Raw genomic sequence first — 15271 nt, 5'->3', positions numbered from 1 at the left:
ATCCATGCTTGCATTTGGTGTAAATTATCATGGTTAAAAACCAAATTTGTCTCCTAACTGAGCTTTCCTCTGTTCAGTTTAGTTTGATGTGTTGTCTGGCCCATCTCTGAGTACATGCAAGACGTCTTTCTGAATCCAGTTGTAATGGGATAGGTCCCAAGTAATGGGACCTTGGCACAGAGGCAAGTCAATAGAAACAGGATGCGGCAGGCAGATTTCTAAGCCAGGCCCCAAGACTCCTGACATACATGTCCTGTGTACTCTCCCCCTCAAGTGTGGGCAACACCTGTGGAAAGCATGGGCAGCCACTCCTGGATTATGGTTTTTTTAAAAAAAAAAAAATTAATTAATTTCTGGCTGAGTAGGCTCTTTGTTGCTGTGCGCAGGCTTTCTCTAGTTGCAGCGAGCGGGGGCTACTCTTTGTTGTGGTGCGTGGGCTTCTCACTGCGGTGGCCTCTCTTGTTGCGGAGCACGGGCTCTAGGCGCACGAGCTTCAGTAGCTGTGGTTTGCGGACTCCAGAGCGCAGGCTCAGCAGCTGTGGCGCACAGGCCTAGTTGCTCTGTAGCATGTGGGATCTTCCCGGACCAGGGCTCAAACCCGTGTCCCCCGCGTCAGCAGGCGGATTCTCAACCACTGTGCCACCAGGGAAGCCCTGGATTACGTTTTATTATATAAGATCTGTCAGAGCAGGATGGAGGGTCTCCTGCTGGCTTTGAAGACAGACGCTGCCATACTGTGAGACTGCCGTGTGCCTAAGACCTGAGGGTGGCCTCCAGGAGCTGACAGCCAGCGAGAAAAGGAAGACCTCCATCCTACACTGCAGTGAAATGAACGACACCAACAACCTGAAAGAGCCTGGGTGGGAACTGCAGTGCTGGCCGACACCTTGATTTCAGCCTGGTAAGACGTCCCCTGGTCCCCTAGACGGGGAACCAGCTACTTCAGGCCCGAAGTCCCGCCCCACGGAAACTCTGAGACAGTAAGCGTGTTTTAAGCTGCTAAGTCTGCGGGAGTATGTTCAGCAGCAATTAAAACACGGATGCACAGGGCCAAGGAAACGGGCTCCATGAGCCATGCAGGAAACACGCGACCACACGATGTGGTGAGGATACCTGATGCTCAGCGATAAGGGCTTTAACTCGGTCGATGTTCTGAGGGATTGGCTCCTGATCCCGTTGAATGAGGGTGGTCTCGGCCCACTGGATCCACGCCAGAAGTTCTTCCAAGAGCTCGGCGTTGGCCACCAGTTCTGACAGGGCGGCTTCGAGGCGCTGCTGGTGCTGCTTGGCCCACGTCAGGACCTGCGGGGGAGGGAACCCGTCGGCTGTCAGCCAAGCACATCCCTCGTTTTCAAAGCCCTTTTTTGTGTGAGCCTAACAATGACTTTTAGGGGAAAGACCACCCAAGCAGTCAAGAGGCTTCACTCTTATTCTGGAGACAGAGCTGGAGTAAGAAATCAGCTCCCCTGAAACCAAATGTGGCACGTGGTATTAGACACAGAATTCTCAGGAAGGAGGGAAGAACACACCACGTGTCCACCGGGCGTCATCAAGGAACACATCACAACACCAGCACCACCCTTCCAGGTTTCTGCACATTATCAAGAAAACAGTCACTACTAAAATGCGAATAACTTGATTCTTGTTGAGATATTCACAGTGAGTGAAAGATTCCTTACGTGGGGGTGGGGAAGCTCTGGAGTATTTTACTGCTGTTCACCCATTTTACGGGGCACGTGCGGTCTTCCTCTAAAACTAGGAACTCACCTCCTCAAAGCGAGCCCGGATGATGGTGATCCAGTGTTTGATGGTGGTGATGCAATCAGGATGGCAGACCACCAGGATGACTTCTCCCATGGCCACTGCTGTGTTAACATCCACGCGCTTTTCTTCCACTTTCTTCATGAATTCCTAAACAAACAAGATTTGAAATCAAAACCTTAAACCTAGTCTAGCAGCGCTGTTAGTTTACACTGAGAGGGGTAAACAACTTTAGTGTGTTTTTCGACTCTTTGTTGACACAGAGCTCTAAAAGCCTGCATTTAGGCATCTCTGTCATTTTCTTTCCAGTTCTCAGAGGTGGGGGGAAGCGAGGGATTTCACAAAGATGACTTTCTCTGCACAGATGATAAGGACTAGAGAGACACAGGCATGACCCTTTTCCTGATCTCTCTCTCTTTTTATAAATTCCTGCTTGGATTCATTTCCATATGTGTAAATGGTGTTGTCTTGGACACATATAGTGACAGCTACAAAACAATACATTTTTGTTGTTGTTGTTCAAGATGAGATAGGAAAAAGATTATGAATACTACTAGAACAGAAGGCAATCGAATGACCATAGCTTTTCTCCTGGACTCAGAGACCAAGTGTCCTTCCTAACAACCAGAGAGGAAGCTCCTGAAGACACACATCTGGGAGTTCCACCAGCTCCCAGCCCTGTCTTCCCATCAGAATCACCCCAGTGCCTCAAGCCCCTCTTCCCAAACTTCATATATGCACATTACATTACAAATTTCAAAGGCAAATAATCTGCTTTGTTGCCAACACTACAACATTTTAAAAATACCTACAACACAATGCAATGACAAAACCATGATTAAAATCTCTCGGTGGGAAACACCAAAATTAAAAAAGGAAACATTTCCCACCTTGTTAGCACAGTCACACTGAAGCCCCAGACACTGTATTATATTCTGCAGCTTGGTGAGCAGTTCTAGGGGCACAGATCAGGGCCTGGAGCTGGTAACGTAAGGAAAGTCACACAAGGCGTGTGCAGGTGGGGCATAAAGGTAGAGCAGCCCGTGTTTTCCTCTATATTAACACCAGCTGTCTGACTTGTTTACAACCAGCATGCGCTACTTTTGTAAGAATGAGTGGATGAGTGGTCTTTAAGGGGTCACAAAACCCACCAATCGTTTCCCTCTCATTCCTGATAATGAGTAAGCTGGGACCATTCTGGCTTTGCTCCTTTTCACGTGAGGTCTAACGTTTCTAAGCAAAAGCTGCTTTCCGTTGCTGGCGTGGCCACCCTCCCCATGTGGGTGGCATGGGTCCCTGCACCCGGGGGATGGATTACCTTATGAGTGTCGATGAGAGACCGCAGGGCCTCTGTGTCATCAGGAAGTGCCCCCCGGAAACGCAGTGTCTGCTCGGCTTCAGAAAGCCACTCCAACAGCATGTGAATTGTGTCCCGAAACTCTTCTGCCTGAAATAACCAAGCACAAGAGACTGAACCTCTCTCTGCAGCCAAGGTCCTGGACATGGTATGCCAGGGAACGGTCTGGCCTGAACTCAATGGAGTACCACAGGCACTTGAAGGCTCTATCAAAGCCCCACAAAGGTCATCTTTCATCTGTGCAACTTGAAAAACCAACTAAATTCATTATTTCTCTTATATGGATGCGGGCTAAAATCTTGTTGAACATTTAGAATATCGATTTTTGACTTTGTGTTCCTTACAAGACTGGCTGAAACCAATCCTGATAAAGAGGCTAGACTGACTCTGCTCAGGCCCAACCCCAGGCGCTGTCTGACCTGCTTCAAGGCCTGCTCAAGCCGGCTCTGTTTGCAGACAGAGAGTTTACACACGGTGTCCCAGCGAGTGCTCAGTTCCTGGAGCTGCCCTTTCACCCAAGTGGTGTCATCTCGACTGTTCTCAATCAGCTCCCGGCCTGATCGCTTTAGGACCTGAACGGTTCCCGTTCGCTTTCCCAGTTCCTTCTGGAAAACCTGGGAAAGAAAACAGGAGAATTGGTTTGTCTTACAAATGTTTTGAATTCAAGAAGTAAAACCACAGAGAAAGTAGTCATTTCCTTCAATTCTCCTTGGTAGGTTCCAATTGTGTGTCTTTTATGCACAGACGGAGGTGGGATCACAAGTAAGAAAGAACCACCACAGGATGTGGCTCTGAATGTGAGAGGCGTGACTTTGGGTAAGCTGCTTAACTGGAGTCCCAGTCTCATCTGTGAAACAGGAATTATGCTGTACTAGCATCTCCAGAATTGTGGGAGTTTTTTTTTTTTTAAATTAATTTTTATAGTTGATTTAACAATGTTGTGTTACTTTCTGCTGTACAGCAAAGTGAATCAGTTATACATGTACATATATCCACTCTTTTTTAGATTTTTTTTCCCCATATAGGTGATTACAGAGTATTGAGTAGAGTTCCCTGTGCTATACTGTAGGTTCTTATTAGATATCTATTTTATATATAGTGGTGTGTACATGTCAATTCCAATCTCCCAATTTATCTCTCCCTCCCCCCTTCCCCCTTGGTAAGAGCCCACCTGCCACGCACATAAGAATCTGGTGTAACTTCAAGGTAAAGCTCAACGCTTCGTGCTGAAGCAGGACAGTATGTAGGTTCAACGTACGGGTGTAGGTTACACTAAATGCTGGTGTGCACGGAGCTGGCCTGTCAGGTTCAGAAGTAGTTTAAAAAACACTCATTTTCATGTTAAGAATCAGTGGAAATGGATATCTTGAGGGTCTCCTGAATTTAAATCCATTTTGACTCAACTGAGAGATATAAACAGGAAACTGAGGGGGGGCCCTCAATGTGAAGTTTACACACTGGCAAATCTGAATCAAACCAACTTTGGTAAATTCCTTGTGGCTGATGCAGAATCCCTGTAACAGTTTGTTTAAACACGCAGAGCAGGGAGCTGCCTCTCTGACAAGCAGAGACACAGGCTCTTTCAGACCTTCTTTCTAGGGGAGCCGTACAAGAGTACCATGAGCTGAAGGCACACACAGGTGCAGGACCCAACGGCTTTGCCCTCCACGCAGCCCAGATCTCACCCCTCACCTTGTGGGCATCCATGAGGTTCATGACGAGGTCCAGGTCCCCGTGCACAGGCTGGTCCTCAGCCAGCTGCGGCTCTACCTTGTACAACCAGTCCACCAAGGCCTGCAGAGCGTCCATGAACTGGCCCGAAAACAGCAGGGCCTCCTCCAACTTGTGCTGCCTGAGAAAAGCACACAAACTTCACTGGTTAGTGGTTCTTTTATGAATGGCTCACAATTCTGACCACTGAACAGGAATACTGCTTGAACTTTATCTAGAGAGGGATTGCTGTGTTAGAACAGTTAGAAATACTGTAAAAAGTGACTAAGAGATGTTTAGACATTTTAAATTAAACCACTCTCTAAAATGGATTAAGCATAGTGCAGGAGACCGGTGTAGATGCCCTTCTGGCATTTTAGAGTCCAACTGCTATGCACACGGTATGCTATGCACACCCTACAACCCAAGGTCTTTTTATTTACATTACACCACTCCAGTAGAGGGTGGTGGTTCTATTAATGATTTGGAGCCAGGAGTTCAACTCCTAACTCTCCACCAGTTGTGAGACTCTGGCTGTCTCTTTGAACCTCAGTCACTTCATCTGAAAAATTGGGAGTACAAATAATACAGAGGTTATCATAATGCTTACATAGCATAGCTGGTACAAGTGGATAAAAGTACAACTTTTAGAACCAAATCTCAGCTCTGCTGCTTAGTAGCTGAGTGAGCATGGGGGAGTTAAGAAACCTCTTTGTGACCATTTCCTCATCTGTAAAATGGGAAGAACAGTACCCACACCTCAGTGGTTGTTGTGAGGATTAATGAGCCTCAAGATGGTTAAATGAGATACTACATTGGAGGCTTTGTACAGTGTCTGACACAGAGACACTCAGTGAGACAGCTACTGGCATTACAAACTTGTGATTTACATGTATTTAGAGTTACAGATCTTCTTTTACTGTTGGCCTGATTTTATAGGCTTCTCTCTTTGTAACACAGTAAAGGTTCAAGTTTAAAATATGATAATTTTAATATATCTGATTCAAATTATTTCATAACTCTCACTGAATTAACTGGAGATAGCAAGATGCTACTGTTACTGATACATTAGCTTTATTACCACTTTCTAGAATCCTGTCACTGTCTCCTGGTTACTTTGGGGATAACACACAGATCCACGAAAAGGGACATTTCACACTCACCTCTCCACAGACTTGCCACAAACAGTATCCCATTTGTCTCTGACTTCTCCCAGTAAGTTGTCAAGTTTCTGAGTGTCATCAGGAAGCAAAGTCTTTTCTTTCAGTGCTCTGCCTGTTCTAATTGTGGTATCATACACAGGCTGTTTGCCACCAAGAGTTTTCTGGAACTCCTGTTCTCAAAAAGATTTACAAAAAAAAAAAAAAAAACCATGATAAAAGTCAGATGACATCGAGTTTTCAGGTGGGTAACCAGAAATAGTATGAATGTCACTACTACTTGAACTAAAATTAACAACAGCTTATCCCGAAGAAATTTATAAGGTTTTGTCTGTGCCACATACAGCAGTGCATGACTATTTCTAAAAGCCCACAGTTTCAGCTGGTTACTCCCACAGTCACTTTGTTTGAACTCTTATTTAAATGAGGAATTGTCATGGTTAGACACTGTCCAGATACAACATGGCTCTATGATCTTGGCCATTTAACATTAACCGATTAGTTTTCTTTTGACTAGTTCTGTGTTTTTATCAAGCTACAATCATCAGTGAACACCAAGCTTAGGACCTAAGAGCAATGAACTGCTGTACCTTATGCTTTGAGAGCTGAAGTTTAATTTTGTCTGGGTCGTTGGATATCTCCAGTTCTGAGTCCAGGTGACTCTCTGCATCTTCTAGCCAGTCAATCAGTTTTTTCCAAGCTTCATGGAACTAAAATTATGTAAGAAATACGTTATAACAGGAATGAATATGCACACTACACGGCACTTTTATGTGAACCAATGCGGAGACTCAAAACATGCAGCCCAAGGTTGTTCAGTAAATTAGTATCTTTCTTTTATAACTTACTTGTTTTGCCCGCTTTCTGGCATCATCCAGCAATCGTCCTCTTTCAATAGATCGCTGGACAACCTTCTCCCATCGAGACTGGACGCTAACCAGCAAATTTTTGATCAGAACAACGTCCTGTTTCTGGCTAAGGAATTTTAACTGATTCCCGGTTTGATCCAGCTCAATGATCTGGTCTCGATGAGCATTTACTTCATTAGCAAACACCTGAGGGGAAAATATTGCTCTTTTTAAACTGGAGATAAGATCAATGAGCATCACTTTCAATTGGCGCTTTCAAAGGGAAGGCAGCATCGTAATGCCATTGTTACCTTGTGCTCCTCTATCTGGGAAAGGACGGTGTTTAGAATCAGGCTGGGAGGAGAAGCGATGTTTAAACTCTGCTCTGCTAGAGTGAGCCAGTTGATAAATTCTTGCAGGGAATTCTGGAATTCTGTTGCCAGGTTGAGGGCCTCTTCCAGCTTTGACTAAATTTTAAGTTAACACACACACACACACACACACAGAGAAAAGTGCCAAATTCAAGAATTATAGTTTTAAGGACAAAGGCGTAAATTGTACACCAAATGAAACGACTTCTAAGAAGGAAGCCTCATTTAATCAACCTCCAAACATGCCCTGTTTGCAAAGAAGGGGACATTTTAGTGCTAGTGTTTGAAACTGAAACAACTGTGCTTGGAAAAGGAAGGGCACAGTTTGCAGCTAAGTTGCTTTCTCTGCCATTCCCCACTTCCTGAGACATTAAAGAACAGGAATAAAGGCATTCAAGCCATTCAATAAATGTTAAGTGAACAGACCCTTTAGTGGTGACAGCTGCAGGATCTGCAACCTACTTTGGGCAAAGTCTCAGCTTCCTTTAATGTCCTTTTTGTGGCATAACACAACTAAATGAGAAGCACCTGACTGTGATGGTGACGGTCACCGCAGGGCTCTCTCTATCTGAGTATGTTTTCAGGAAATATGGCACTTGAAAAAGTCTCAGTCTGAAACTTATGCTTATGCTACAGCAACAAAAGTAATAAAAGCCAGAACGTTTCAAACAAAAATGTGACAATTTACATAGATGTAAATTTTTAGTCATTACGATCTAAATCAGAATGACAAAAAAGAGTGGCTCATTCAGGGTGTGCGCTACTCTCCACGAGTACATCCCAGTTCCACAGTCTACAAGCTCCATCCTCAGAGACCTCTACCCCGAACATCTGGGTGATGGCCTCTGACCCTGGCCTGTCTACTAGGCAGGCAAAGTAGAATAATGGCAGGTTGTTAAAAATGAATATATGCAAAATATTCACTGAAAGAAACCCCAGAAGTACACTGAAAATGTTCATTGCTGTTAAATGGGTTGTGTATTCTTTCTACTTTCCTCTTGGTGTTTTCAGGTTACTTCTGTAACCTAAAAAACACTGTGATGAATGTTATAAAAATGCATAGACCCAGTCTAAACAAGTTCAGTGAACAAAGGAAATCTACCTCAAATCTATCATAGAAATACTTAGCAATAAATATATTGCAAGTTCCTAGATGGCAGGAAATCTTTCCACGTCATTTTATCTATATAGTCTTCAACAGGGCTTAAATAATTTTAGCGAACCTGGAATGTAATGTTCTTACAAAATCAGAAATAACTATCATTGACAGCTAGCCTTTGCTCGATCAATTCAACAACTAAAGTTGACCCCTTAACAACATGGGTTTAGGGGTGTCGATCCTCCGAGAAGCTGGAAATCCGTGTGTAACTTTAAAGTCTGCCCTCCACATCCACGGTTCTGCATGCAAAGATTCAACCAACTAGGGATCATGTAGGACTGTAGATATACTTAGTGAAGAAAAAAAATCCTGCATACAAGCGGACTTGCGCAGTTCAAACCTATGTTGTTCAAGGGTCAAAACTATATTCCTTGAGGCAACTTGTTCCACTGTGTCAAAACCCTCTAGAAACTACTTGATTTTGAGCCAGAATCTACCTTGGTTTCTTTAATTAGTCTTAGCTCTACATTCAGCAGGAATTATAGACAAGACCCTGTCCAAAAATTAGAACACAGCCATACACTCAGGTCCTCTGCCCACTCTTCATGTAACGAAGTTACCAGACCCCACACTAGAGGGACCCTAGGAAATTAATGCTTCTCTCAAAATGTTCATTTATATGTGTGAAGATGTGGTTTACTTCCTTCTGCACATTAAAGTTCATGATGACAGAGTTCATGCCTTTATTGTTTTCCACTGTACACCTAGCACAGTGCCTGGTACATACATGCTTAACGACTACTTGTTCAATGGATGTGGCCAATGGATTTGGACACATATTTTACCGTTTCAGCTGCCCAGCACAGAAACTCTATGCAGAGTGATATTCTAGAACTCTGTACTCATAAAAAACAAGTTTGGGGGCAAATGCCTTGATCTCTGATCACTTTTCGTTTGAGGAGAATTCGATTTTTGAGGAAGAGTAAGAGGAGGACATACAATTTACTGCTCTTGAGTTTTAGTAACTAGACATCAAATTCCGTGTGAGGAATAATTAGTGATACTCCCTGCATGCTGTTCCCAACCTCCCAAGTCCAAAAAAACCTATTTTTAAGTCCATCACTGAGCAGTAACAGGCAGTAATGCCTTAACTGGTAGATGCAGAAAAGGAATGCAATATTATAAAAGCAAGTATCGGCAGAAACTATCAGCATCAATGCAATTTGACATGGACGGAAAATAGAAATGTAATGGCAGAAAAGATGGCTTGATTTAGCACAAAGCCAGTTCTGAGGATATCAGTTCTGCTAGCTTGCTACAATATAATGAAAAATCTTCCATAGAAACTAGATGATAATTGCATGTAATCATTAAGCAAACTACTCAAACAGTAATCAAACTGAATTTTGTGGTGATACCTTTCTTTCTTCCATCTTACTGCTGACCACATGCCACTTCTGTTCCAAGAGTGCTACGCTCTGTTCTGTCTTCGAGCCAGATCCAGAATCATCACGGCTGAGAAGCATGAGCCTGCCCTTGTCAAGCAGTTGATTGTAAGTCTCTTCCTTGGCTTTCAGCTGGGAATAGAGTTCCTATAAGGGCAAGAAAGATATCAGTAATGCAAATTCCCTGAAAGACACCCACACAGATTTACAAGCACAGTTTGGAAAAGCCAAGGAAGGTCTCATTTTGATTAAAATCCTTTCTTTTGGATTCAATTCAACTGCTGAACAATTAGGAAATGAAACCCACCATTCTTCCTTAATATAAAAATAATTTTGTCACCAACAGAATTTTTAAGGATCAGAGATCACAAAAATAGACCCCAATAATTTACTTCTCCTTTTCCTGAGGGATATGCCTAGAAATTATGTTGCCTCTTGTTCTCAGCCACTTTCTGGAAATACTGTCAGCTTCTATTGGATTTCCCTAAATCCCCCCTCAAGTAGGTTTTTCCTTTAATTTTTTGGCTGCTCCATGCAGCATGCGGGATCTTAGTTTCCCAACCAGGGATCGAACCCTCAGCCTCTGTAGTGGAAGCACAAAGTCTTAACCACTGGACCGCCAGGGAAGTCCCAGCAGTCTTTTTCTTAAATACAACCATATCTGTGTCACTATCTGTCTTGATGCTCTCACCTTCACATCAATATTCTTGTGCCAGTCAATCTGATTAACTTGAAATCTGCCAGCTCCCCAGGGCATTTCTGGTTCACTCTTTCCTGTCGCTGCCTATCGCAGGGTGTTAGAAGCCTGTCTAAGCAGCAATCCCCAAGTACTATATTGTCAGTAAAAATGCACTACTTTGTAGACTCCCAACTACATATATCTCTGTGAATTCGGAAAGGAGCTACTGAAAATGGGATGCTTATGCTCAATTTCAAGAAATCTGTTACCATATGTGTATCAAGCTGCTCCCTAGCCGTTTCAGGAAGTCCTCCTGTGGGCTTCGATGCAGAAAGTTGGGTCTCCATTCTAGTCAGTTCCAAGAGGAAATCTTCAATTTCACTATGGAAACCCTGGGCCTTTTGAGAAAAGACATTATCAAGGTCAGTAGTCAATTCTAGTTTCAGAAGTAAGCTTTCTAAATGACCACATGAGGAATCTTTGAGGGAGGAATTTTAGGCTGCTCTCACGCAGGGTTGTTCTGTTGCTGGATGATTATGGGGCGAATGTATTTACTTATTTTCAGAATTGAGCAGAATCCTTCAGACCTCACTGTAACAGAGATGCCTGATATAACCTGATGAATTGACTGACTAAGGTACTGTTGAATATGGATACGGAGGGACCTGACTTGATCCAAAAAATAACTAAATCTGTGAACAAGGTTCGTTACAGCAAAGATCTACTAACTTTGAATAGTAGATAGAGGGACTGGATCACAAACTAATTCAAAAAGAATGATCCAATTAAAGGTTGTTCTTTCCAGACAAGTCTAGCACAGAACTGACCCTCAAGGCAGAGGGGGTTCTACCCCAAACTGCTTTTCTTTTGTCGACTTAGATGGACTTCCTTCTGAATACTGTCATGTGCACAGCCCCACCCACCTAACCTGGATAGTGCATGTACCTGCTGCAGCGTCGACTGAAGCTGCTGCTCCCTCTCCTCTGTTTTTTGTAACACTGACTCCCAGCACTGGTTCATGGTTTCTAAACGGCTCCTTAAGCTGCTGGCATCATCTCCAGCACTAGATTCAAGAAGCTCATTGCCAGCTTTGTTGACTGTTTCCACTGTGGCTTGATGGGCCAGAACATCATTTTTTAGAACCTAAAAAATGTTGAACAACATAATTTACCTCTATAGGTATCATTAAGCCTGGCTCTCTAAGGTACACACGACATCAAAAGGTACAGAAACATCAAAAAGCTTCTGATGGCAATATCTGGTCTCAAACCAATAGGCTCAGAGATGAAAAATGAAAATACTTACGTGGTGTTTTGCGAGCTCAACTTCAATGACTTTTGGGTCTCCACTTATTGGTCTCTGAGCATCTAGCAACTCTTCAGTGTGAGTCAACCAACTCATTAGCTCCTCTAAGGCATGCTGGAACTGGCCAAGGGCCAAGAGAGCACCTTCTAGCTTATGCTACTCAGAAAATGATTTAAAGGGAACGTTTGTTAGGAAATTAGAAAACAGTAGATAGTAGTCCACTTTATGTACTCTACCATTTGCCTTACCTGTCTGTGAGCAATTTTCTCACCCAGGTTCTCCCAGAGGTGTTTAAGTTCCGTCATTGGTTCTCGTATAATGTCTCTGTCCGTTTCATCAGTAGCTTTCTTTAACATCAGTTCACCCTGGTGATTGAGCTTCTCCATCTCAATTTGCTGTTGGTAAACTTCCACTTTGAACTCCTGTCAAAGACGTAGTGAATGTTAACATCAAACCAAGTCTTTAAAAACGAAAAAGAAGCAACCCTTCTTCAAAAACCCTTCCCAGGTACAAACCTTCATTTCATTTAACTGATCTTTAACAGTGTTGAGGTCAGTGCCGACAGGGGGCATTGTGCAGAGTTTAATCACAGTGTTATCTAGCCAGTCAAACATAGCCTAAAATAAACATACAAATAAACAGTCAAAAAACAAAAACATAAGGACTTGGGAGACAATTAGCATGATCTCTGCTAATACAAGCAGAGATAAATCAAAGTATCAATACTTTGTGTTGTTTGTGCTCTCAGGTTGGGGGCAGAAATAAGGGATAATGATCTTTATTTCAGTAATATGGGGACTTAAGGATGAAGCCAACACGACTGGAATAATGTCCAAAATAAACTACTATTTCTTATGGCCAGCTAGCAAGCCCACAATGTGCTGACGCTACCGTACTGTGCTGTGCTTTGAGATAACCTGGGTTGGGACCTCTAGCAAGCAATGACTTTGACAGTAAGGCCAGCTTTACTCTACAGCCACTGTGAGGATAGATAATATGATGAAAAACATGGCAAGAAGACTAGAAATTTGGATGTCAGAACTTTTCTTGCTACAAGTGGGAAACTTTGGCTAGAAATAAAGAAATAGCCTGTCTTTGGTTCAAGAATGTTGCAGTCCTGTGAAGGTGACCGACTCACGCTGGACTCAGAATATGACAGAAATCACGGGGGGCTTCCCTGGTGGCGCAGTGGTTGGGAGTCCGCCTGCCGATGCAGGGGGTGCGGGTTCATGCCCCAGTTCGGGAGAATCCCGCGTGCCGCGGAGCGGCTGGGCCCGTGAGCCATGGCCGCTGAGCCTGCGTGTCCGGAGCCTGTGCTCCGCGACGGGAGAGGCCGCGGCAGTGAGAGGCCCACGAACCGCAAAAAGGAAAAAAAAATAAAAAATAAAAAAGAGAGACCACGGAACCTGTGTTTCCGTGGTGGTCACCTCGTGGCCTCTCACCTGAAGAGTGTCCTGATACTGCACAGCGGCTTGCATGGCATCCTCAAGCTTTTCCAGTCTCTCTCTCCATGTTTTGTTTAAGTTCTCCCAGGCATTATTCATCTAGGGTAAAAACAGTGGATCAGACTCTCCAATTAATCCCACTCTTAGTGTGAGTCCAGTAACGTTTTGTCTGAACCCCTTGTCCACTTCTCCACACCTCATCAATGCTCTTCTTCACTTCCGGCTTCTCAGTTTCTCCACAGGCAAAAATCAAATCTGCTCCAAGGATTCGAATAAACTCCAATTCCTCATGCAGACCATCTGTCTCTTCCTTAATAGTCTACATGTAAATGAACAGAACATAAGCCAAAACAGAAAGCAGAAGAGAACTTCCCAAACTTTGCAAATGTAATTTATACCCCCATCGACAGCAGATGTTGAACAGAACGGTCAATTTCATTAAAGTCTTCCAGCGTTCTTAATATTTCACTCATCTAAACAGTGAAGCTTCAGAGTCTGGTTATTTTTCTTATATATACATCAAATATATTTTTATATATTAACAATAAATACATAAAACAGTCTGAGAAAGGTGCAATGAGCTTCAATAATTTACTAAAGGTCCAAGGAGATCATAATCTACAACCAGAAGTCTATTACAGAGAAGAAAATTAACTAGGATAAAATACTAGAGTACAAAAGTCACATATCTAAGAGCTGGGAGATGAGCAAAATAGGAATGCTAGGCTATATAATCTCAAAGAAAGTCAGTTCTGTGCCAGATCCTAAAACATGGTTCATGGACTGGCAATGACAGGGGTGGGGAGGTGGAAATGGCTGAAGTAAAAGAAAGATATGAGTGTTAAGAGGGAGAATATAGAATAGCAAGACAGTCTTGCCTTGGGCTAAACGGACAAAATGAGGTGAGAAATGCATTTAATAAAAACTAGGATCCCCAAAAAGGCTAGAAAAAGGTATGTGGAAGTAACAATTGTTATTTCTGGATGATGAGTCCAGAATTTATTTTTTCTACTTTCTATTTTTCTACAGTAAATAAATTTACTCGAGAAATAAGTACACCAAAGAGAAGACTAAATTCAGAAATGAAAGCAAAGCTGGATTTTTAAAGCACATGCTACTAATATGAATTGTTAAGTTTAAAACTGATGACAGAATTACTTCTGTGTGATGGATCTGCTCTATATCACGACCAGTGGCGGTTGTATGTACCTATACAAAGTGGTAAAACTTGTACATTAAAAAAAGAAAAATCTATAATGAGCAGGTATTTTTGTTCTAGTGTAAAGACATACTATTAAGCTTAAAATAAACAAACAAAAAAAAAACTTTTAAGGCACTCAGCCTGGCTAAGCAGTTAACACAACATAGTTGGATACAGTGCTTTCCCACAGGACAAACACATGAGAGAAGGGGTTTTGTTTCTTACCTCGGCGGCTTCAACCTGTTGTTTGATAATGGATGGGTCAATGCCAGGGCTTTCCAAGTCATGGACGATGTCCTGGGTGTCTTTGATGGTGGTGAGGAGAGCTGCCATGTCATACCAGAACTTCTCCGCTAGTTCAAGGACATCAAGGAATTTAATTTCTCGCTCTTCAGCCCGAGCTTTGATGTCCTCCCAGAAGAATACCATTTGATCCAATTTGTCCTGGATTTCTGAGGGGTATAGAAGAGTGAACAGGCCTTTTCTAAGGACTTAAAATCAGCCTCATCAGGTATTAGATCTAATCCTATTTTCACTGAAATTATCCTTAAAAGTCTCTAAAAATGTGTAACTGAAGGATAGTTTTCTATCTTAGCTTTATTATTAATTATTTCTATGCTCTCGTTTATCACTTACATTGGTCTCCCACATAAAGAGATCACAGAGGTTATCTGGAAATGAGTTATCATCTACTATAAAAGTACTGCTAAGATACTTATAAAGGGGCTGAAATGAGAACTCTGTTTCCAGTCTTCTGTGTTGAACCTGCTATGTTTCCCATGGAAAGTGTTATAAAAGGTAGTTATGTTCTACCCACTACTGGTACTGCAGTTTCCTCGTATTAGGGGGTAAAGGAGCATTTGTTTCCTGGTCTGGGAATCTAACTACCA

General features: G+C 42.9%; 1 protein-coding gene across 21 annotated transcripts in view; it reads right to left on the bottom strand.

Annotated features, from left to right (window-relative positions):
* The window catches only part of MACF1 (microtubule actin crosslinking factor 1), a 341804-nt gene that overhangs the window by 24247 nt on the left and 302286 nt on the right, over positions 1 to 15271 (bottom strand). For all 21 annotated transcript variants that reach the window (XM_067725581.1, XM_067725580.1, XM_067725586.1 and 18 more), the window contains 18 exons: positions 14607 to 14833; positions 13377 to 13499; positions 13178 to 13279; positions 12251 to 12352; positions 11984 to 12157; positions 11736 to 11891; positions 11376 to 11573; positions 10700 to 10828; positions 9725 to 9898; positions 7148 to 7303; positions 6837 to 7043; positions 6579 to 6698; positions 5992 to 6161; positions 4811 to 4970; positions 3538 to 3732; positions 3080 to 3208; positions 1768 to 1911; positions 1114 to 1302 (listed from right to left, as the gene is read on the bottom strand). In XM_067725581.1, the coding sequence (XP_067581682.1) occupies positions 1114 to 1302; positions 1768 to 1911; positions 3080 to 3208; positions 3538 to 3732; positions 4811 to 4970; positions 5992 to 6161; positions 6579 to 6698; positions 6837 to 7043; positions 7148 to 7303; positions 9725 to 9898; positions 10700 to 10828; positions 11376 to 11573; positions 11736 to 11891; positions 11984 to 12157; positions 12251 to 12352; positions 13178 to 13279; positions 13377 to 13499; positions 14607 to 14833 (2855 nt within the window). The remainder of the gene's footprint in view (positions 1 to 1113; positions 1303 to 1767; positions 1912 to 3079; positions 3209 to 3537; positions 3733 to 4810; positions 4971 to 5991; positions 6162 to 6578; positions 6699 to 6836; positions 7044 to 7147; positions 7304 to 9724; positions 9899 to 10699; positions 10829 to 11375; positions 11574 to 11735; positions 11892 to 11983; positions 12158 to 12250; positions 12353 to 13177; positions 13280 to 13376; positions 13500 to 14606; positions 14834 to 15271) is intronic.

Source organism: Pseudorca crassidens, chromosome 2, assembly GCF_039906515.1.
Source record: "Pseudorca crassidens isolate mPseCra1 chromosome 2, mPseCra1.hap1, whole genome shotgun sequence".
NCBI lineage: Eukaryota > Metazoa > Chordata > Mammalia > Artiodactyla > Delphinidae > Pseudorca > Pseudorca crassidens.
The sequence above is the reverse complement of the archived record's forward strand: the minus strand, read 5'-3'. Positions and strand labels throughout refer to the sequence as shown.